Source organism: Macaca nemestrina, chromosome 11 (assembly GCF_043159975.1).
Source record: "Macaca nemestrina isolate mMacNem1 chromosome 11, mMacNem.hap1, whole genome shotgun sequence".
Lineage (NCBI taxonomy): Eukaryota > Metazoa > Chordata > Mammalia > Primates > Cercopithecidae > Macaca > Macaca nemestrina.
Window position 1 is genome coordinate 77,868,958 of NC_092135.1, and position 25,485 is coordinate 77,894,442.

The window sequence follows — 25,485 nt, forward strand, 5'->3', positions numbered from 1 at the left end:
TTTTTGTGAGTTGGTGGGGAGGAGAGAATATTTATTTACATGAATTTTATTGTTATTTATATTCAAGTTAAACAACAAAAATAGGAAACATTTTGAATAAGCATATGCCCAAAAACTAAACATTAAAATGGTGGTCCCACTATTCCTGAAACCAAACATTGGCTAAAATGAACTATATGCACCTTTAAGGTGAGCAAACACAAGAAGTCTATATTTAGCAAGGAAGGTCAAATGTTTGTCAGCAAGTCTAAGATCTTAGAGGAAATATTTATTTCAAAAATAGTAACTAATGTCATATTAATCGGTTAACAGTTACAATGATGGAAACCCTTAAAATTCGTATAAAAACCAGAAATTACAGTTAGGCTGCTTGCATATTTCACAACTATATGTTTGCCAGTGATCTATTAATCTAAACTAAAAATTAAATACACATTAATTCATCAACAGTGATATAACTTCAAGGCTGAGAAAAATGCACTAATCACAAAGAATTTCAATTAAATGATATCAAGGAGTCCAGAGAGAAGAAATTTCCTGTGGGAGAAGTTCTAATTATAAACTGTGTATTGGTTTAAAGACTAACATACACCTAGCTTTACCAACACTTGTGAAAAAAATTACACATTACATACTTTGTTCAAAGCCTAATATGAAAATTGTAATAAATCCTCTACTTGAAAAAAAAAGTGACCACCTGAAAAATATTCATAACGTCTCATTAACAAAGCAAAAATGTTAAACTGAAAAGGTTCACCTGTTTTGGTCTTCAGTTACAAACAAAAAAGCACTGATAATTCACTGTAACAGCTTCTTAAACAATTCAAAAAAATATTTTGTCAATTGAAAAAACATCACTGAATCAATGAGCATTTGATCATTTTATTCACAAAATATAAGCAAGACTTACATCCCTTTCTAGTGAATCTTTTCAAATAATTTTATGTATAGGGCCTTGAGATGTATCAATTATAAAACATGTTAAAATGAAAACATTTTTTAAATTTACAAATACAAACCAGTACTTTATACAAGAATTCTCTATAAAGTTTGTCAATCAAAGTAAAAAATAATTTGTTTCAACTGAATATAAGGCATGTCCAGTTTATGTCATTTTGTAGAATTATTTTTGTTTTGTTGGAGACTTTTCTCTTCGCCGGTCCTGATTTTTCTTTGATTCTCTGGATTGTTCAGAATATCTGCTAGATTTTTCCCATCGTCTCTCGGCACCATTTTGATATCTATCTTCATCACTTCTTGAGTCTGAGTGCTTTCTATTCATTTCCCTTGACTTTGATCTATCTTTTCTTCTGAAATTTTCACTGTCTTTATTTCGGTATCTATGCTTCTCATTTTCAGAAAAAGAATTTCTTCTCTCTCCTCTCTTCTTTTTGGGATCACCATACTTATTTTCTAAATCTATATGCATTTCTTGGTCTCTGTCATTCACAACTCTATTGTAGTTATTTCGTTCAGAAGGAACATCTTTGTCTGATGTGTACTTTGTTATAGGATCTCTCCAATTTGAATCTCTTGAATTTTGATCTCTGTGTTTTTCTGACCTTTCTCTCTCAGTCCTTGTTTCCTGGTGCCTGTGTTCCTGTCTTCTCTCTTTTTGTTTCCTATCATTTGTTTGCTGGTTTCTGATCAATTTATCTACTTCTTTACTTCTGGTCTTTCCATGTCCCTTCTTTCTTACATCATTAGCTGCATGTGTAAAATAAAAGACAGTTAGCTTTTATTTCAATCTTAATTTCATAATTATAACAATCACATTTACCGATACACTGTAGGTTTATTAACTCAGATAAACTGGATGCAAAGCCAAATTGATTGAATAGAAAGTCTGATGACACAGGGTCTTACCAAATGCTTAATTTTTTTTTCTTTTTTTTTGAGATGGAGTCTCGCTGTGTCGCCCAGGCTGGAGTGCAGTGGCCAGATCTCAGCTCACTGCAAGCTCCGCCTCCCGGGTTTACGCCATTCTCCTGCCTCAGCCTCCTGAGTAGCTGGGACTACATTAGCTGGGACTACAGGCGCCCGCCACCTCGCCCAGCTAGTTTTTTGTATTTTTTAGTAGAGACGGGGTTTCACCGTGTGAGCCAGGATGGTCTCGATCTCCTGACCTCGTGATCCGCCCATCTCGGCCTCCCAAAGTGCTGGGATTACAGGCTTGAGCCACTGCACCCGGCCTTTTTTTTTTTTTTTTTTTTTTTTTTTTTTTTTTTTTTTTTTTTTTTTTTTTGAGACAGTTTTGCTCTTGTTGCCCAGGCTGGAGTGCAATGGCACAATCTCGGCTCCGCCTCCTGGGTTCAAGCAATTCTCTTGCCTCAGCCTCCCGAATAGCTAGGATTATAGGTATCTGCCACCATGTCTGGCTAATTTTTGTATTTTTAGTAGAGACAGGGTTTCTCCACGTTGGTCAGGCTGGTCTCGAACTCCCGACCTCAGGTGATCTGCCCGCCTCCGCCTTTTAAGAATATACAATATTTCAAGCCAGGTGCAGTGGCTCATGCCTGTAATCCCAGCACATTGGGAAGCAGAGTGGGTGGGGGACAGATTGCTTGAGCCCAGAAGTTGGAGACCAGCTTGGGTAACATAGTGAAACTCCTCTACAAAAAATTCAAAAATTAGCCGGCTGTGGTGGCATGAGCCTGTAGTCTCAGCTACTCAGGAGCCTGAGGTGGGAGGATCAACTTAGCCTGGGAGGCAAAGGTTGCAGTAAGCCAAGAATGCACCACTGCACTCCAGCCTGGGTAACAAAGTGGGACTCTGTCACAAAAAAAAAAAAAAAAAAAAAAAAAAAAAGGGAAGGGGAGGGGAGGGAGGAAGGGGAATATATAGTATCTCAACATGAGTTACTAAAGTAGTGTTTTGATTTTTAGATTTAAGACAGTAAACAGAAATTTTATAGCAAATGTAAAAATTTTAGAAAGTGACTCAAATGGTACATTTCTACTTATCAAATTTAATTCAAAAACTGAAATTCCAGCCCATAGTGTGTTATTCATAGGAATATTATGTCAGATCAAAATACAATGATCACCCAAACTAGCATTCACTTCCTAAACATAGGAGGAGTAGAACAACTGGGTTTGCTCAACAGCATGAATATGTATTTCTCAATGAAAGGCCTCTTCCTGTAAAAACAACAGTTCTCCCCTCTGGTTATCAGAGAAGTACCAACAAGAGCAGACAAGTTAAGATTTACAGTCACAGGCTTTATTAGAGACACAAAGGCTTAATTTCTGAAGAAACTCTTCTGAAAAGACCTCGAACAATTTGATTTTGCTGATATAATCACAACTATAAATACAAAATGGTTATACTGAAATAACTTACCACTTTAAGCAATACAACAAATTTAATCAGTTTATCTGTTATTTAATTTGGGTGCATAAATCAAAGATGCTAACAAAAATTTCTGTCAAATTCATACATATGCAAGAAAGAGAAAATATGATAGAAAAGTGCCTCTTGTCACCCTAACTCTACCTAAATCTCACTGTACCAGCCTCTATTTCTTCCACTAAACGCCTATCTTTGGCACATGGTACGGTCAGTTGGTTTGCCACTAAGGACCTATTTCTCTGGTTCCTATCAAACAGCTCAGCTGAGCTGCAGCTACCCAAGCAGAAACCATCTGGCTCTGTGCTAAACCAATGTCCCCCTGATTCTACTGTACACCACTGTCAGGCTTTACTGATATTAAAACCCAGTCATATAACAACAGGCAATCTCTTCTCCCTTTGCTATATTTGCATTATGGTTTCCTAATTTTGGGGCAGTTCATACAGCTTTTATGCTATTTAATATTTTATTAATAAAACAAAGTTCTCTACTGAAATTGTATGAGAGGGCAAATTAATTTTGAATCAGCAAGCTTCCTTATTGCCGCAATTCATGCTGTGTTATCATCTGTTCTCAAAATGGATACCATGAAATAACAAATTCTGTAGAATATAAAATGGTGAATGTTAAATGAACAATGTTTGTATACTTCAACTCAAGAATAAAAGTTCCTGTAAGCAAACAATCTTTCTCTGATAATATAAAAAACAGCCCCACAATTCTGGATGTTACACAGTATGTAAAACACTATGAAACATAACAAGCCTTGGAACAAAGGTGTAAAGACTAGCCTTTCAACTTCAGGCTACAGAAGAAAGTACTGATGCCACATTTGATGAAATACTGCAGCCAAACAAAACAAAATGAGAAATGACATGCACGTAGGATAAGCAGACAATCCCTTATTTGGACCAAGATACTGCGATGAAAGAAAGTAGAGCTGACCTTGGGTAAAACAACACAGATCTTTTCAGAAACTGTGAACCAGATCAAACTTTGAAAACATCTTTTACTACAGCATTTCCACTTCCAGGTAGGATAGAGAAGACTGTGGCAAACCTGTGGACCTGCTGAAAATAACTAGAAATGCCAGATACAATTTTAAAATGTTCCACTGAAAAACGTTGAAAAGCACCCAGAAATCAAGTTGAAGGAACTCCTAATTGCCAAAGCTAAGATGATTTGAACAAAATAAATGATAGTATTGGACTTTAACCCACAGGGTAAGATAAATAGCCATGAGTCTATATTGATATACACAGTTGACTAAATAAATAAATGAGGGAAGAGGGACAATGCTTTCTTACAGAAGAAATTCAATTACTAGATGTAGAAGAAAACAGACAAATAAAAAATCACCATTAGGAAAACACCATAGTAAAAATAAGTGTTGCAGACAAGATCCAAAGATGGATGTTAAAATTGGTGAGTAAAAGCTGGAGGAAAAAGAGATTTGCATAGTATCAAGTTATCTCCCTACAAGATATTTTCACAGAGAAAAATAGTTTCCCTGAAGACATCCAGTGAACACCACCTTACTCAAGTGATCAAGGTTGCCACCCAAAATAAAATTATGAACCTGTTGATAAGATGCACTAAGAACAATATATTGTTTCTAGTGTATTCTTGCCAAAAATGTCTAATCTCATTCTAATAATGAGAAGACATCAGACGAAACTCCATACTGAGGGACAGATTACAAAATAAGTGACCAGAGGACTTCAAAAGTGTTAAGGCTATTAAGAACAAGGAAAGTCCAAGAGGAACTATCATAGAATACAGAAAACTGAGAATACAATTAAATGCAAGCAGAAACCTGAAATAAGGAAAAGGACATTAGTGGAAAAACTGGTTTTCAAATCATATCTATAGTCTAGTCAATAATGCTGTTCCAATGTTAATTTCCTAGTTTGATAAATGAACCAGGGTTATGTAAGACGCTACCATCAGGGGAAGTTGGATGAATATGGAAATTCTCTGTACTGTTTTTGCAACTTTTCTAAGTCCAAAATTAGTTCAAAATAAAAGGTTACAGTTACAAACTAAAAAACATAAAGGCATTAGAGAGCTAGTGGAAAAACAAGGACTAGAGGGGCCAAGATGCAGGAGGAGGCCGAAACATTGAGAAGTAAGCGATGTTCTACAGCCACTTTCTCCCTGGGAGCATCTGCTGATTCAGGGATGCAACTGAGGGACAGAAAGACATCAGAGCTCTGGTAGCCCTGCAGGGCTAGGCAGACAAGAATGGGACTAGTTATTTGCAATACGTATATGTGCAAAAGATATCATATCTAGAATACACAAAGAAAACCTATAAATCAACAGAAAAAACAACTTAATTAAAAAAAAATTGGTAAAATACTTGAGCAGTCACTTGACAACAAAAATCCAAATGGCCAATAATGTATAAAAACTAATGAAGTTAAACATTTCATTAGTTGAAATGCAAATTAAAACTAAAACCACAATGTAGTACCATCACACATCCACCAGAATGGCTGAAACGAAAAAGATGGTCAATTTGAAGTACTAATGAGGATAGGAGCTACTGAAACTCTCATACATGGCCGGTGGGAGTGTAAATTGGAATAGCCACTTGGAAAACTGACAGTATTCACTAATGCTAAATATATGCACATTTTATGACACAGTGACTCCACCTATAAGTACATACGCAGTAGGAATGTGAATAAATAAATAAGGTCATCAAAAAATATGTACAAGAATATACATGCAAATATCACTTGTAAATCTAAAGTCTCTTGAGTAAAAATGATAAATATATATTGTGGTATATTCATATAGTAGAAAAATACACAGCAATATGAATGAATTAACTATAACTAAATGCAGTAATGCACCTAAATCTCACAAACATAACGGTAAAAAAAAAAAAAAAAAGGCCACACATAAAAAAGGAGCCTATAATACATAATGCTAAAGGTAACAACAGGCAAAATTAATTTATGAAATTATAAATCAGAATAGTAGCTGCCATGAGGATGGAAGGAGTAGTAACTGGGAGAGGAAATGCAGAGAACTTCTAGGGCACTGGTATATCTTGATCTGTGTGCTAGCTCTGCGGATGTGTTCCCTCTATAAAAAGTCATATAGCATCTGAGATCCACACTGAATGTACATGTCAATTACAAACAGAAAGCTTTAATATTAAAACACTAACATTTATTTAAAATAAAAACATCAGGATAGCTCCTATAAACTAGATTACAAACATTATGAATGGATGTTTCATATCAGTCATCACTCAGATAAGTATTTGCCAATGAAATACTTTCATTTCTATTATGAGGATTGCAAAAGGTAATCCCAGCATTATAAATGTTGTACTACAGACTGCAACAATGATAGATGGGACCATTTATATTAATTGTGGCTTTTAAACAACTGATCTCTAAAACAAATAAGTAATCAAATTATTTTCTTCCTTTATAAATATCAGCAATGTATTTATTAGAAAAGAGCAAGCCAAATTACAAATGAGCTTCAATACCTGAGGCAGAGCTATGACTACTGATGGATGAAGAGTCGCTCTCTTCACTGGAAGACTCTGAACTGCTATCACTGCTGTCAGAATCAGAGTTGGATGAGTCAGACTCTGAAGAGGCGGACGCTGAAGAGGAAGAGGATGGGGAGGATTTACTTTGCTCAACATCTGGTTTCTGTGCCACAATGACTTTTGGTGTATTTTTGAGATGTTCACGCAGTTCATCCCTAATTTAAAATATAATCTGTTAGATTCTATTTCAAAGACAATTATGAGATAATTTTATAATCTGAAAATAAAATTCTGAGAACAATCCTTACGTTAAACCTCCAAGACCTATAGAAGTAAAGAAGTTGATGGCAAACCGAGTGTTTCTTGGATTATCTCGGGGTAATAATCCTTCAAAGAATGGCTGTAGAGTTCTAAAAAGGAAAAAAATAAAAGAGAACAGATTGCTTAAAGATAAAAAGGCAAAATCCTTAGTCATTTTTCAGATTTTTGATATATTAAATTACTAAATGAAATACAACCAAGTAACTAGTTGATGTCACCTATTAGGTTAGGCTACGTGTTATCTAAATGAAATGAGTAGGGTCAAGTAATAATGTACCAAACTTGATTTCTATCATTATACAATGTAGGAGGTTTTTTTTTTTTTTTTTTTTTTTGAGACGGAGTCTTGCTCTGTCGCCCAGGCTGGAGTGCAGTGGCCGGATCTCAGCTCACTGCAAGCTCCGCCCCCCGGGTTTACGCCATTCTCCTGCCTCAGCCTCCCGAGTAGCTGGGACTACAGGCGCCCGCCACCTCGCCCGGCTAGTTTTCTTTTTTGTATTTTTAGTAGAGACGGGGTTTCACCGTGTTAGCCAGGATGTTCTCGATCTCCTGACCTCGTGATCCGCCCGACTCGGCCTCCCAAAGTGCTGGGATTACAGGCTTGAGCCACCGTGCCCGGCCAATGTAGGAGGTTTTTAAAAAAACCTTTTTTACACACGCAAAGAAAAATATATACACGTATGAATATATAGTATACATATACACACATATGTATATAAAGTATATGTACAAAAAATGTTAAAAACCTCCTCTGTTGTATGTACACATACATACACATATGTAGAACTGTGCAAAGTACTGGGGGAGAGGTGAAAGTAGTCAACAAAAGGGAGAAATCAAGGATGAAGACCATGTAATTACAATATCTACGGACTGAGACAACAGAAAGACACTAACAAAACAAGGTGGTTTTGGACATTTGGTTTTCAGCAATGCACTGAATAACTACTCAGTGGAGTCAGAAAAAACTTTCTCATAGAAAAAGGTAAAATATAAAAAGAATGATTAAGAGCTTGCCAGATAGATCAAGAAGACACGGAAATGCCAACAGTAGAAACCGAGGTAAGCAAGCATGAAAGAGCCAGATGTGTTTCACAAACTTGGCAATGTTGGTGTGGCTGGAGTACAGCTTGCTGAAGAGAGAGAAGATGAACCTGGTCAAGTAGACAGGGACCAAATAAGTAAGTATATGAAGCCAAGAGAAGTGGATGAAATAGTCCAGAGACAGTGTGTGGAACTCAGGAACACTGAAGAGGCAGGCTGAAGAGGAGACTGAGAGAGGAAGTGAGAAGAAAGTGTGGAGCCACAGTGAGCAGGTGGTCAACTGCGTAAGTGAGGCACAGAAGTAAAGAGGCATGCAGCCTGAGAAAGACAACTGAATATGACAGGTGGTCACTGAGAAATCTGAAAAGATGATTTCAGTAGTGTCAATGGAGTAGAAGTCAATCTAAGTGGCAATCTGAATAAATAGGAAATAAGAAAGGTGAGAGAGGATTACATAATAGTCCTGAAATAAGGCTCTAGTTCCATGCAATAGACTTGAAAAATTATTAATAGATGAAATATATATTCAAAATTGTCCACTGATAATATTAGTTATCATTCTAAGGCTTAAAATTAGGGTAAAAAGAAAATAAAATTATAAATATCACTGGAGAATTCAAGTGAGCATACAAAAATAATTCTGTATTTTCTAAGAAAATTTAAAAAGGCATTAATTTGAACTCCATTTAAACTAAAAACCACCATTAAAAGTTGCACGTTGTCCTGTGAGACATAACATGAGATTCATAGTGATTAATGGATGAATAAAGTCCTAGGGGGCTTAGTACTTGTTTTTACAATCTTGGATGGGCTTATGTCTGCTACAATGGGAGAAAACCAGAGGTCAGTAAGAATAAAAAGTGCTTAATGGCAAACTTACTCATCCTTTAATCTTGCATTAAGTTTAGGAAGACCCATGTATTCACACAGTTCCTGGAAAAATATTTTGACAAAAATTCTACTGGATGATGTAGTGGTTTCTTCACTCAGTTTTATACATTCAAGAACCTGAAAATTAAAGTTTAAAAAGACAAGTATATTTAAATTTATAAAAGACAGGACAGAGTGACCAATATTTGTAGGTTTGTTTCTCAAAATTACTATTTATTCCCATCTTCAACCAGAGTTATCTCTGAATATCTCCCCTTATGCTGATACAAAGTTTAAAACTTCTCTATACTAACTTTCAAAATGTTAAGATGCTACAGAAATAGATTTCATTCTCTGTTTTGAGTAATGTGCTTTTTATAGCAGGGAAGACATCCTCTCTTGAGCATATAATGGTAAAGATTACTAGCTCCTATACCTTACTCATCAAAATGTGGTGTATATGAGGGTTTGGGGCAAAATGCCACTTAGCACATTAGACTACAATTTTGTTTACCACACATATGATTAAAAAAAAAGACAAAGTATGATGGTTTATTCTGAATATTAAGACTGTGACTTAAAAACTGAAATGCCTAAAGAAATATTTTTAGGGCAAATAAAAATAAAAGTAACCTCCAGTTTTTATGGGTTATGCGTTCGGGGGGCCCATTAGTTAATTGTTTAAAATTCTCATTTCATTTTCTCAAAGAGGGGAAAAAAGAAGTCAAAAATTATTACAATTAGTCTCCTAGGTTAGATTACAAATGCCTATTAATGCAGCTGGACATACTTGGTACTTAAAAGTACTATAAAAATCTAACCAATGTTTGTAAGTTTGAGATATTGCTTCATTCTACCATTAGTACGATGGCATTCTACCATTAGTAGGATGGCATTCTACAAGATAATCCTGTTCTTTCCTCCTGCCTCCTGGATGTAATTTCTCCTCTCCTCTTCTCTTCTCTTTCTTTCTTTCTATTCCTTTAGCAATTTTGCTTTTCTTAGAATCTAAGACTTTTTATTTTGTATCATTGCTATGGGCATATCTTACTTCTGATCTTACACAGTAACCCTCCTGAAAGAAGGGGCCATGTATAATTCACTTTGATACCCAGCACCTCTCTCAATGACTCAGTATATAAGTGGTGGCTAACTAACAGTGGTTGAATAACAGCTGTAAAATAAATGCCAACTTAATGAAAGCATTCTAAATTTCAATCCAGTGCACATTTCCCCATCAAGAATGTATCTTTCTTTCTTCTATGACTATAGGATATCCTCTCTATAGCTTACCCAACTTCAATGTCTGCTAAAAAGAACGTATCTTTCTAAGAAAATCATTTTTCTTAAACCCAACAAGAGGATCCACGGAGAGTTATTCCCTTAGGAATCAAGGGAGAGTAATTCAGAGACACATTTACCATCAAAATAGTGGCATATGTGGATGTGAGTGTGCGTGCATGTGTGTGTACAAAGAGAACACGAAAATCTGCAGTATTTTTCCTGAAGACACTCCTAGCCATCATATTGAAACACTGGCATGTTTGGACAGTTAATATAATACAAAGACAGTATTTCTCGTGTATTACTTACCTGGCTTTCTGATTCCTTATTACATGAAGATAATCTCAAAGACAGCAGTTCTACACATTTCATTTTAAAGCACATTTCATAATAGGATAAATATAGCTAGCTTATACCAAAATCTATTTGAGAATAATAGGGAATTAGGAAGGAAGTATAAATATTGACCCATGTACTTACACTCCATGGAAGTGAATCGGTGTATAAAAGGTGAGCAAACATCTTAGCAACATTTCTCAATTTGTTTGTTTCCAGGCGATGGATGGTATCATACTGTTCTTTGAATATACTTTCAAAGGATTCCATGTACTCTTTCTTCAGCATGCAAAATCGCTAATAAATAAAAAATCAGTACCATTAAAAATTGAATGTTAATACAATTATGAGCATATTAAATCCTAAATTTACTGAATCAAAACTTAATATGTTTTATATTTTCAAAGAGCATATATCACTAAATCCTTTTGTGCCATGTGATGCTCAAAAAAGAAGTTAATATACATGGTTTATAATTATCTGAGATTTACATGTTAAAACAAAATCATACATATAGCTGATCACATGTGGGTAGAGCTTAAATATTGTAGATCATGCTTTAATTGAGCTGCCTGAACATGTACTTGACTTCAGAAACTGCTCTGAGATTTTGAAAAGACAGTATTTAATTGTTCTCTATTGGGAAATTGTTACAAAGCATGGAAAATTCCAAAAAGTTCTGGAAAAGTGATATGCAAAGTTAAAGGACTGCAGAAATGAAGCAGAAAAAGAGGAAGGTGAAGACAGCGGGAAACCTGAGGAAGGAGAGAATAATTTGCTTTTAGCAAAAATGGTAATATGTTGTTATATGAGGCCAGACCATAAAGCAGAAATAATTAATTTACAATATTTGTTTTAAGAATTCCCTTAGTAGATGCTGGAACTCACCCCAGCTAATAAGCCAAAAAATTTTTCATATGTCCTCTGTTGGGCACAGCAATCAAGTATCATGTTGCAGAGTTCTTTCTATTTGGGAAAAAAAAATACATTAATGATTCAAAACACAAAGAGACTAAATATTATATAATTTACTAGTATGATAGTGACTGCCTGCATTTTTAAATAAGGGTTTAAAACACTTCAAAAACTTTGTAAATAAAATAAAAACCTCAATCTATGTTAAACTCATAATTTTTTAAAGCCTTGGGTCCGGCTGACAGTCATTTATGCTTCCACAGTCATTATACTAATTATATTAATTATAAAATTCTAAATTCATGATAAGTATGAACCATATCAAGAAACCTAGTATAGGAAACAGACATATAAGGGAGAGATTTAATACACTGCATTCTTTAAGGATTCTATGCAGAATTCTTTTAAATACAGACTCACCAACACAACATCTAACAATTCAGTTACATATGTCCCAAGGATATAAACTCAATTGCTAAGGAATATATTTAGTATGGAAAAGGCAGACCATTATTAGTCTTTACAGAGGCATAAAAGGGTACAACTTCAACGTTAACATAAACCACCCTTTGGTTGATAAAGAAACATCAAAAAACACTCTGTGGATGAATTTTCTCACCTCAAAATAAATGTTATTCACATAGACTTATCTATATGGATCTATATGAATAAATGGAATCATTCCATACCTACTAGTATATTGTTCCAATTAGCTATTCAGGTGCCATGTAAACCTCTCTGAAAATTCTGTTAAACTAATGGATAAATCCCCAGTAAAAAAATACTATCACCACAGATGATTTCTAATTAACAAATTAGTTTTTAAATTAATATATTAATTCCTGAAATAATTCAAATGAAATATGTATTGATTATAGCAATGTCATAGATGAAAAAACTCAGCAACATAAGGTGAAGAGACAAAATGAAAAAAGGTATTAATTCATCTGATTAGTGTAATCTCTTTCTATAAAGATTTATCAGAAACTTAAAACAATTTTCCAAATAGAGTAACTGTAATATACTTGCATTGTACAAACAGAAAGCAAGCCTATAAAAACGTGTTGCTTTTTAATTTTGACCTTTATATTTTCAATTAACAATTTTGACATTTTGTCTTATTTACTAACACAGGATACAACCTAAGTAAAAATAGTAAATATTTTTAAAAATTATATCATTAAGTATTTACTGCATATATCTATGTTAACGGACATGTCAGAGACTCCAGAGGAGGACTTAGGGCAAGAAGTAGGAAGGGAACCTTGGAGAAGCACAGAACAGATACTTTAGAATTGTGCTGTCCAACATGGTAGCCGCTAGCCATTACAGCTAATGGCTATTTAAATTCAAATTATGTTAAATTATACATAAAATTAAAATTTTAGTTCTTCAGCCACGTTACTAGTCATATTTCAAGTACTTAAAAGCCACATGTGACTAGTGGCTACTTTACTAGAAAGTGCAGAATATAAATACTTCCATCAGTACAGGAAGTTGTATTGGACAGCACCGCTTTAGATACTGATACTTAGGGAACAATCTACTCAAAGCTGAAAGGCCTCACTTTACAACACAGAGCTGCCTACTTTCAGATGCCATTATATTGTGCTACATATATGTAAGTAAAAAATATTAAAAATATAATATGTATTATATTATATATAAAATTATATGATATATATCATATATTATATATTATATGAAAATATAAAATATATATAAAAATAAAGATAAGTGTCAAGTTATCTCAACTAAATGTTTATAAATGTGTAAGTTCTGAAAAGCTGTACATTATCAAAATTTCATACAGTACTAAAAACTAAAAAAATAAGGTTTTTCTAAATTCTACCAAATTATGTTAACTTCATATATGAAAATTCACTTTCAACTTTTTTTTACCAACATCATATTTTGTAATATAACAGTTAATCAGGTTTTAAGCAACAGAGCATGGTAATATGCTGATAGCACTGCTATGCACTACTTGCAAAACAAATTACCTTCTTCCCTAGACTAAATGCAATTATAAGAGTTATTCCCTCTAGCTTATAATAATTAAATATTTTAACATTTTAATTAAGTGTTACAGCAATTTTAGGAGTCTTTTGAAAATAAATGCACTAAGATACTTTTCCAAATATTATCAAAATACACTGAGGTTATTTCTGGAATAACTATCTTCTCGATTAATATTAATACAATTTATAATGGCTTAATTATCTTCCTCAAATAACATGACAAGATCATACAGTAATTTCAGTGACAATTATAATTGTAAAGGTTTTAATGTATTAATTTATTTTCTTCCAGCGATGGCATATCAAGTGTGGCCAGCATACAAACAAGCACACTATTACTAATATACCAATAACAAAACTTTGAAAGGGAAAAAAAGGAATCTTTTACATTTAAACAGATAATTTTTTCTAAAAATTCCATATCACTATATTTCAATAATTAATGTATATTCTAGAATAAAGACTGGCAAACTTTTTCCGTAAAAGGCCAGATAATAAATATTTTAGGCTTTAGAGTCCATATGATCTCTTGTCAAAACTACTTATTCTGTGGCTGTGGTGTGAAAACAGCCATTGACAATATGTCAATGAATGAGTCTTTTTATTTTCCAGTAACACTTTATTCATAAAAACAGGCAGCAGGCCTCCGCCGCAGGCTGCCAACCTCTGTAACACATAAACATTTTTAAAGGCTTAAGACAAAGAATTTATATCTAACAGTAACTTAGCTCAGATAATCAAGAAGACCTAGAAGAACTAGAAACTGAACAGCCCATCAGAGCTGATACATTCACTCTGGCATCTGTGCCCGGTTTACCGCATGTAAAGCAAAGTGAGAAAAATACAATCACAAAAGCTTTGGCTCAGTTTCTAAGGATGTAATATCTAGATGGGAAGGAAGTAATATATATAATACACATTAGAGAAAAAAAAAAACAGAAGAAAGAGCAACTTTATCTACTTAATCTGATCTTCATTATCCTTGGCATTAGGGTTCTGATACTTTGAAAAGTGAAGTATACCAAGCTGTAAGACAGTGAGTCCCATGGGGCCAAGATGGAGCTATCTTGTGGTGTGACTTGACATATAGTATCTGCTGAATAAATTTTCATTAAAGGAATAATGAATGAAGGCTGGGAGTGGTGGCTCACACCTGTAATCCCACTGCTTGGGAGGCCGAGGTGGGCGGATCACCTGAGGTCAGGAGTTTGAGACCAGACTGACCAACATGGTGAAACACCATACCATCTCTATTAAAAATACAAAAACTAGCCAGGTGTGGTAGAGGGTGCCTATAATCCCAGCTACTAGGGAGGTCGAGGCAGGAGAATTGCTTGAACCTGGAAGGCAGAGGTTGTAGTGGGCTGGGATCATGCCACTGCACTCTAGCCTGGGCGACAGAGGGAGACTCTGGCTCAAAAAAAAAAACGAAAAAATTATATAAATTCTTCTACATCCAACTAGAGCAATGTAATATGTGCTGTGATCTTTATCTTTTCTACCGCAAAGAATGCATTAGTCGCAAGCTTGTCCAACCTGTGGCCAACAGGCTGCATGCAGTCCAGGACAGCTTTGAATGAGGTCCAACACAAATTCATAAACTTTCTTAAAACATTATGCTATTATTTTGCAATTTTTTTTTTAGCTTATCAGCTATTTTTAGTGTTAGTGTATTTTATGTGTGGCCCAAGACAATTTTTCTTCCAATGTAGCCCAGAGAAACCAAAAGATTGGATACCCCTGCAGTGCATCCAGAAGATGGACCACATAATCCATTAAAGAACAAATTTCCTACTATATTTAAGTCAAAATTTGATTTACAGGCAACTCAGAAATTCTACGTAAAGTGCAGTGTTTCAGAGACTCTCTTTTTACCATATCCCATTTGAGCAGAAAATTTAATTCCCTAGAGTGAGCAATATATCTGAAACACCCTAAGCTCTGTGTTATCTTAAAGTGATATAAAAACTACATTAAAAAATAAATATTTAGTACTGAGGTATTGTTTCAATCCACAAAACTTACCCATTAACAGCCTTAAACATTTTTAAAACCAATATATGCATTTCCTAATAGAAAAAGTATTAACATACTGTTTGGCTTTCAGGAAACTCCATTTTCAGCAATTTGTGAGCACATTCTTCAAAATCTAAACTGTGGAAATGATCACAATAGGTTAAAAGCTTGCAACATAGACTGTACACTCTTACACACAAGAATCTTACTTTAATAACAGTTTTAAATCATCTTTTTTTACTGCAATTTCATATTGTTGTACTGCATATATAAGGAAAACATAGCTCTTAACTCTACAGAGAATGAAGTGCCAATACATACAACATGGATGAATCCTTGAATTATGCTAAGTGAAAGAATCCCAACACAAAAGACTACATATAGTATGATTCCATTTATACAAAATGTTCAGAAGTGACAAATCCATGGACACAGAAAGTAGATTAAATGAGTAGAACGTGACTGCTAAAAGGCTCAGGGTTTAGTTTAGAGTAATAAAAATGTTCTGGAATTAGACAACGATGATGGTTGTATAACTTTGTGAATATAATAAAACCACTTGCAGTCATGCATCACTTAATGACACGGTTATCTACTGACAAATGCATACTTAGGAAATTTTTTCATGTGCAAACATCATAGAGTGTATTTACACAAATCTAGATGGTACAACCTAATATATCTAGGCTATATGCTATGGCTGTTGCCCCTAAGCTACATCCTGTTCAGCATGTTACTGTACTTCTGAATACTGTAGGCAACTGTTAACACAATGGTAAGTATTTATGTATCTAAACACACCTAAACATAGAAAAGGTTTAGTAAAAATATGGTATTATAATCTTATGGGACCACCATTGCCTATGTGGTCTATTGTTGACTGAAAAGTCGTTACATGGCGCATGACTGTAAATGTGCACTTTAAAAGGGTATCATAGCATGTGAATAAAATCTCAATCTTAAAAAGGCAAAAATAAAAAAGAGGCATATGCAGTGAATTGTATTACTCTCTCAAACCAACCAACTTCAAGCCATAACTAATCAGATAAAAGGGTTTCTATTCTATGTGATTTTCTTCATTTTAAGAAACAAAACACATAATGTGTAAGTTTCTCTCATTTCTGCAATCATATAATGCTTATCAAATGTTTTCCCACTACAAACCGGTCACTCAGGTATGACGGTAGTAAATTCTTAAGTGTCAGCAATACCTTTTCCTTCAAGCATTGGAGGATAATAACTGTACATAAAGAATTTATTAAATATTCTGACTTGATAATCCCATATTACAGGACAAATCTAAGTACTCTAAATCTGGGTAACCAGGTCCAGATCTCGAAGAGTGCTTCCCAATGCTCAAGGTTTTCAAGAGATCTGGCTGTTCTGTTCTACATTTAGTTGTTAAATAAATCTAAGAAAGAAAATGATCAATAACTCTATTCAAAAGCTTAGATAAAACAACAAGTAGAATGGTTAACAATGAGGACAAAGAAATAAAAGCTTTTAAAAGTAAATACTTTAAAAAATAATTGTAACTACCTAAAATTTTTAAGAAATACATTCTTATTCACAAATATATACCTAAATTAGAAACAACTGGAGGTAAAAACACCTATAGGATACTATACTGATTTAGGTTTATACATAGGATTTTAGAAGGATTTAGAGACAATCTAATTTGACTCATTTTTACAGATGAGAAAAATGAGACTTAGGTATTTGTATTTGAAACTTGCTCCTGGCCATATAGTCCCAGAAGTAGAACTTGAACACAAGAATATTTATACTTTCTCACCCAATATTTCATAAGGCTATAATTAATACTTAATTTGAAAAGTCATTTCTTGAAATGTATATTACATGTTTAGAGAAGCCAGGAAAAGTCCTAATTAAGGCAGGAGCAAGCACAGGTCAAGTTTCCCTGCTTACATTAAAATCTCAGTGTGGAAGAGTAAATGATATATTATTCTATCATAACTCTATCTACTTTTACTAGATATTGCCAATTTCTTTTATTTTTCTATACTGATTCCAAGAGATGAAAGACGTTCCAGGAGCTCAGCATGACGTTAGCGCTTAATCTCTACTTTTACAAGTTAGCTTGGTTCATCTTAAAACACAGGGCATCCACATTTTATAAATACCACATGTGAAAATAATAAATATAAAACAACTTGCAAGAAAAAATATGCTTTTACCCACTATTCATATGAACAGAATTTAAAATATCATCAGTATAGTTCAAAGAGAATTAGCAAACTCAATTTGTTAATTGTTTATTGATTCAGAAATAATGCTACTATATTTGCATTTCTGTGGAATGCCCGCATCCTTACTTTTGATAACATATCTTAAAATCATCACTAACTAATGATTATGGACTTAGTTTTGCAGTTCATCCGTATTCCTCAGCTTCTATTACTTATAGGGTTTCCTAAGCACAACAGGGTAATAATCCAGGATGGTACAAGGCAATGAAATAAAAAAGAAATCTACCAGGAAAGAGATTATATAACAGATAATATTAAACAGTATATAACATTAAGATTAAAATACTAAACAGTAATTGATACATTTTAATAATACAGTAAAACCAAAAACATTTAAAACAGATGTGTCTTTTTTTTTTCCAGCTTTTTAAGAAAAAGAAATTAGCACTGCAACAAAATCCTGAAATTTCTGAAAAACAATCAAGTAGTTGATGAAGAAATATTACTACTTCCCTTTTATCTACTAAGTGAAGTATCAGGGAGAAAGTTAGCTAAACGACAGTCTGTTTTCTTGTTCTCGTTTTATTTTGAAAGTATTTAATGACCTCCTACACCAACATGGTTTTTAGGTTGTACTAATTATAAATATTAAATGAATTAAATTTTCTTGATATTTTAGTTCTCATCTTAGGTTACTAAACCAAATGAGTTTCAGGTTTAACACAAATTAATAGCAATTGAGGAGAGGGTAAAGAAAAAAGAAGACATTTACTCAATCACTGTCTTCTTTACATGATGCCAGATTTCAAGCTGTGTTTACACAGTTTTGTTGATGTGTCCAATATCAGAAACTTTAAACAGGTGGGGACGTGGTAGTCCATCTCCCTCTGATGTTACAACTTCAATAAAATAAAATCAGACTAGAATATCGTTTAAAAGCAAGAACAAACAGGAATGCTTTATTTTTAATAGCAAAGGCAATTGTGTAGTTTAATGTTTTATGCATATAAAAAAGGGTATTTAAGGAGCCATAACAGAAAGAAGATAAGACTACTAGTGAGATTAGTCAACACAAACAAATTTAAAAAATAAAATTTCCACACAGTTCAGTTGCCAGAACTTAGTTTTTGTTCACAAGATTTTCAACACTGGACTGTTTAAGATACCCTCATAGCCACCTGGCTTGATGATTACATCCTATTTCTGATTTTTAGCCTGGTATATAATAAACATAAACCTCTCCTTAAGATAATCAGTGTTGATATATTAACATATTATTTCTAGAATCTGCCTATTTTGACAGCTAAGAAAATACTACAAGCACAATTCTATATAGTTAGTTTTTATCCCACTTAATATTACATCAGACTGTTCACATTTAAAACAACTCTCTATTAACGTAATTTTCAGTGGTGGCAGACTGGACATTTTGACTATTTGTGGTAGAAAATAAGACTGTCTCCATTTTCTTTTTTTTTTTTGCACCAAACAATTCTGTATATAATTATGTGTCCATATTTACATCTTTAGGAAATACAGTAATGAAAAACAAGGGTCAAATAGCATGAACAATAAGCCCTTGATTCATATTACATAGCAGGGTGGCTATAGCAAATAACAATGTAGCCAGATTTTGAAGGTTGTTACCATAAAGAAACGATGAATGTTTAAAGAAACAGATACGGTAATTACGCTGATTTGATTACACAATGTATAATCATCCATAGGGTATAAACATGTACAATTATTATATGCCAATTATAAATATAAATTAACTAATTAAAATGAATAATGTTTAAAAAAAATAACAAAAAATCCCCAGAGAAAATCAACATATAGGACAGGAATTACTGCTACTAGCACGGATACCACTATGTAATAGTGGCTATTACTTGTTTTTTAATGCTTTAATTTTTCAAGTCTTCTGTGTGATTCAGAGATTATCAAGGTTATGCTTCTTTTAAATAATTATTCAAAGAGTTCCACTGTAACTCTTCAAAGTTAATGTTAACTGTAACACTTAACACAGTAAATCTGCTGCTCACAACTGATGACTGTTGGATTTCTTAAAAAGGACAAACAAATGAAAGGTCAAACCCCAAGAATATTTACCTCTGACAAAGTATTTCTCACCTTTCACTTCAAGTGTATATGAAAAAATATTTAATACTTTTTAAGTGAAAATAGGTAAAGGATAAAGCAAAAAAATTCCCAACCAATGTTTTGCTGTTTAACATTCCTCTATTTGAAGATAAACCTAAAGCCAAAAAATGTTCAGACTGAAAACAGATGACTCCTACTTATGAATCATTATTGCTATTACATCATACTAAATGGAAATATACTAAACCTAGTAATGAAACAAAACTGAGGAAACATTTCTCCTCCAGTGTAAAATGTAAACACTGTGCCCATTACATCAATAGGTTGATTCACATACAAAGTACCAGATGTACTAAGATTTAACATCCTCGTTTATTTCTCTTCAAAACCAAATTCACAGCCTTCAAAGGGAATAGGTTTTGTTTTCATGACATCACATCACACTACTTCTTACTTAGCATTACTTCAAAGAGTCCTCAAAATCTTCCTAAGTCTAATTCCTATTTCTGTTCATACTCATTTACATCTGCAGAGCAAATCACTGTCCAACAGTCTTTGCAACAGTGCTTCTTTGCCTAGAATCAGAACTAGAAACCAAATTTTAAAAATGTTAAATATTAAATTTTCATTATACAATTAGGTACTCTGCTATCTTGTAAAACAGAATTATTTTCAGGTTTTTATTAGCGGCACTTAACTATAAGAAATGATATAGTTAAAAACCCATTTAATTAGGTAACACAATTAGACCTTCCAATTAAGTAAAGACAATTTTCCTATAAAGCAAAGAACCAACAGAAGGGTACCATGAGCTTGGGCATGGGATGGGGGAGAGAGGTAGGTAGTCTATGAATGCTGAAATGGCGTTCGGTTTTCTGTTATGAGACCCTAAAATGAATCCCTGATCTCTTTACCCATCCCTTATCAAAAACAAAAAAAGGATGAACTGAGACATGATGCCTTACCTTGACTGAATAGCAAGATAAATTGTACGACGAAATGAGACCAGGTTAATTTCTGTTTTGTCATGGATAGTCACTTTTTGTCCTGAAAGAAACATAACAAAATTACAAAACTGCAAAAATAAATGTGAAGAATTTAAAATGTATCTCTGTATAGCATTTTCTTCAAAAACCTATTTAGAATCAATATAAATTTAATAATTATTTTTTACTGTGTAAGTATTTATAGAATTCAAAGTAACTATTTCAAGTTTTTTGCTATATCATGTTAGCTCAAAGAAGTCCAGAACCAAGCCAAGAAAACTATTTTTGTTTCTCTGTTATCTGCTCATTTAGACACTATAAAAGGCTGTACTCTTACTGTTGTTTGGTAAAATATTATTTCTAGAGTTAGAAACAATATCTTGATAATTCAGACACACTATATAAATCATGGGTAAAAATTCAGTTTCAGAGAACACTGGATCATCACAACAGGCTGGATGAGTCCAATATAAATAGGTGTATTTGTTAAAATTTTCTCTTATTTAATGCACGAAAACTTTCCTTATAAATATTTAATAGTTTTTATTTGAACAGTATTTTCAAATAAAACAAGGAAATTCTAAAGTAAAATGTAGTACATGGATAGAATTTTAACAAAAAAGTTGGAAAAAATTAAACCTATTTTTACAAAATATGTTATAGAACAATTGTACTATAAGACAGAAGTATTTATTATATCCTAAAAGGCAAATGTATACTTTTAATATCTTCACACATGCAATACATGTAAATAATGACCAGTTTATGTATGTTCTGATGTACTAACTGTGCCTTAACCACAGTAAAGTTCTGAGCTTATTTCTGTGAAATAATGTAATCACAGCTGAAGAGGAAGAACATACTACTTCTGTGTAAATATAGCTTTTGGCCTCTTCACTCTATTTTGCCAAAATGAACAGCAAATATGCAGTCACTCTCATTTGTCACATTCCTGCCATGGCTACATAAATCACATGAACTCAATATGAAAACATGTTTTTCACTGTCTTATACAATCAAAGGCATAATATACTAAATTAAAATTGTGCTGACGTTAAAAAAAGAATTTAATACTTTTTGAGCAGTTTCTCAATCTTGGCAACACTGGCATTTTGGGCTAGATTACACCTTGTTGCAGGGGGCAGTCTTGTGGTTTGTGGGCTATTGAACAGCAGCTCTAGTCCTCACCCACTAGATGCCATCAGCAGCCCTCCTTGCTCTCCCCAAAGATTGAGAACTATTGTTTTAGAAGATTACATTAGAATTAATTTTAGAGTGTCTCATATTATTATTTGAATACACTACATGTTTACCTTCTTCATCTTCTTCTCCCTCTTCCTCTTCTTCTTCCTCATCCTCTTCACTACTCCCAGCATCTTGGTCTGTGTTTGAGTCAGTGTCTCCCTCATCAAGAATTTCTGTAAAGTAGAAAGTAAGTTTGGGAAAAAAACAATGTGCAAGTAATATACATGTATTTTATTCTAAGAAGATAATTCTCAGTTCGTTGAAATCCACTGTGGTGTAACAGTTTATTAGCCAACAAACATAACCACCAAGCCTCGTGTTATTGCCTAGGTGGTCAAAAAGCATTATATCTGATTTGACTAGAGAGAGCTGTATGTATCACTTTTCTGCCACATAAAAAGTGCCCATGAAACAAGGAGATGAGAAAAACAAAAAGTAGATGAAGGTTTTTGAAAAGAACAAGAGCACTGGAAAAATATTAGGAATAGAAGCTAGCATATGGGAGTCAAAATATTGTTTCATCATCAGAAAGAAGACAGTCCATTATAAAAAGTTAAGGCTAGATACAGAAAACAAGAATTTACGCTAAGAATGTACTTGGAAAGACAAAGAAGGGAGAGAAAATAATTGCATAACTTAGTGTTCACTTGAAATAAATAGTAATGAGATTTTTATTAAAATATATACCTACTAAATTGAATATTACAAGAAATTCAAAGATTTTTCATACATAAAACAGAAACAGAAGTTTAAAAGCCTTTAAGACAATTGGTAAGACAAGCACTGTATTAGATTATCACTTTTAAAAATACAAATGATATATTCAGAACTGGATGAAAATAGTGATGTATATGAGACTACATAAGGCCAGTCATTATGTTAAAAGCAAACAAATGACAAAAACTAAAATTATATTTTGCCCAATGGTGCTCTGTTAGCCTGATAAGATTTTGCAAACAGGACCAACTCTTTACTTTTGCATTTCTATTATAATCAGAGGGCTTTTAATACTAAGTTCTGGGATCAATTCACTTTAAGAAAAATTCTAATTTCTTTATATTTAACTAAGCAGTAAAAATCAGGAGACACATAACGAAAGTTAGCAGAGAACTTCACATTATGAGAAACAAATCATTTTACAAAAATGAAGAGTAGTCATTCAGCCCTTATCTGAAATATAAATCTCAAGAATATTTCGAACAAATGTGAATTCAAGAGATAATCTAAAGTATCTAGTTTATTACTATGTAACACGGCTTCAACAGACTTTTAAAAGAAGAAACTATTTAGTATTCAATAGTAGGAAGATAGGCACTCCTGCTGTTTTCCCAAATGCTGTTAAGATCTAAAACACAAGTACACCTGGGTCAATCGAAGGTGCTAATTACTAAAGCTGTGCCCACTTCCTGCTGGGACCCTTTTTTTATGCCAGCTCTAGAAGAATGCTTTATAAAACAATGAAGGTCAAACGAATTGTCTAATCATTTACATAATCCTTTTCTCATCTCTCCACTTTAGATTCTACTTATTAGAATCACTTAGGCAAGGACAACTGGATTTCATTAACTGAATAAAGTAGTGGTTTCAAAGCATGGTCTAGGAGTCTATGGGGGATCACTGAGACCTGTCACGTGGCCTGTGAGGTCAAAACTATTTTCATAATAATACCAAGACAGTATCTGCCCTTTCACTGTGCTGACATCTGTGATGATGATCCAAAAGCAATGGAGGTTAAAACTTCTGTAACCCAAGGCATCAAACTTCTCTAGTAATCAGTGTATTCTTTACTGCCACCCTCTTGAAGTAGAAAGCCAGTTTCATCTGAGAATGTCCTTGATGAATTTTATTAAATCTCAGCCCTGAATATAGGCCTTTCTCCTAATCTGAGTGATGAAATATAAAGTTCATATATATAGCCCTTCTGTTAGACAGATATACAATGGTGACAGTTATGTGAAGGAAAACCACTTGTGTGATTGTTTGCTTTGCAAGATGAATTAGCTATTTTTTTTCATTTTTACTTGAAAAAAATGGCCAACTAACTACAGTTGTTAGATATTTGGCCAACAATTTCTCAAACGCAAACAAACTTGAGACTGTCACTTTGGGGAAAACAACTAACGATATCTACGACGATGATAACATTAGGGTTTTCAAGAATTTTGAAAAACCTATATCCATCTCTGTGAGCTTGAGAGCTCCCCAATATTTAGATTTTTTGGACGAGAGCGGTGGTAATATTAAATGTGCTATGTAGATATTATATCAACATGTTAATTTGATTTTGATAACATCAATGTTAACATTTAAAAGATGTGCATAACTCAGTGAATTAGTATTTTCTAAATGACTAATGCAACATTACAAAATCATGCATGAGTAAAAGATTTATTTAAAGTGACAGATAAATGGATTCTAACGCAACACTATCAAAGTTCATTGATATTGTTTCAGAATTTACACCGCAATTAATCTTAAAACTACTAGTTGTTAAATATTGGCATTTATCTGAAAAGGCTGTTAAAATACTGCTCCCTTTTTCTAATTACGTATTTATCTGGGGCTAGATTTTCTTCATGTACTTCAATTAAAACAACCTACTGCAATAGATTGAATGTAGAAACAGATATGAGAGTCTAGCTGCTTCCCATTAGGCCAGACAGTAAACTTTACAAATAAAAAATTTTATAAAATATATATATAATACAAAATATATAAAACATCATTCTCACTAAATTTGTTTTGTAAAATAACATTTTTTTTTTTTTTTTTTTTTTTTTTTAAGACAGAGTCTCACTCTGTCGCCCAGGCTGGAGTGCAGTGGCGTGATCTTGGCTCACTGCAACCTCCACCTCCCGGGCTCAAGCCATTCTCCTGCCTCAGCCTCCTGACTAGTTGCAATTGTAGACATGCACCACCACACCCGGCTAATTTTTATATTTTCAGTAGAGACAGGGTTTCACCATGTTGGTCAGGCTACTCCCAAACTCCTGACCTCAAGATCCGCCAACCTCAGCCTCCCAAAGTGCTGGAATTACAGGCATGAGCCACCACGCCCGGCCCGTAAAACAACGATTTTCATAAAAATATGTAATTTATGTTAACATATACTAGGTTTGCTATTATTTTGAAATAATTTAATAAATACTATTTGATAGTGTTTTAACCTTTTATATAGTAAATAGCAATAGATATAACCCACATAAAAAGAAGCTCTTTGGAGTTGTCAAAAATTTTCAAGAGTGTAAAGGGATTCTGAGACCAAA

The 25,485-nt window shown here is 33.5% G+C and overlaps 1 protein-coding gene across 2 annotated transcripts in view; it reads right to left on the reverse strand.

The window, feature by feature from the left end:
- The window catches only part of LOC105499531 (CWC22 spliceosome associated protein homolog), a 64,466-nt gene continuing 38,981 nt past the window's right edge, over positions 1-25,485 (reverse strand). For both annotated transcript variants that reach the window (XM_011772128.2, XM_071073001.1), the window contains exons 12-20: positions 22,288-22,392; positions 20,954-21,035; positions 15,753-15,813; positions 11,612-11,689; positions 10,868-11,020; positions 9,114-9,241; positions 7,177-7,278; positions 6,863-7,083; positions 1-1,707 (exon numbers count right to left, since the gene is read on the reverse strand). In XM_011772128.2, the coding sequence (XP_011770430.1) occupies positions 1,124-1,707; positions 6,863-7,083; positions 7,177-7,278; positions 9,114-9,241; positions 10,868-11,020; positions 11,612-11,689; positions 15,753-15,813; positions 20,954-21,035; positions 22,288-22,392 (1,514 nt within the window). In that variant the 3' untranslated portion in view covers positions 1-1,123. The remainder of the gene's footprint in view (positions 1,708-6,862; positions 7,084-7,176; positions 7,279-9,113; positions 9,242-10,867; positions 11,021-11,611; positions 11,690-15,752; positions 15,814-20,953; positions 21,036-22,287; positions 22,393-25,485) is intronic.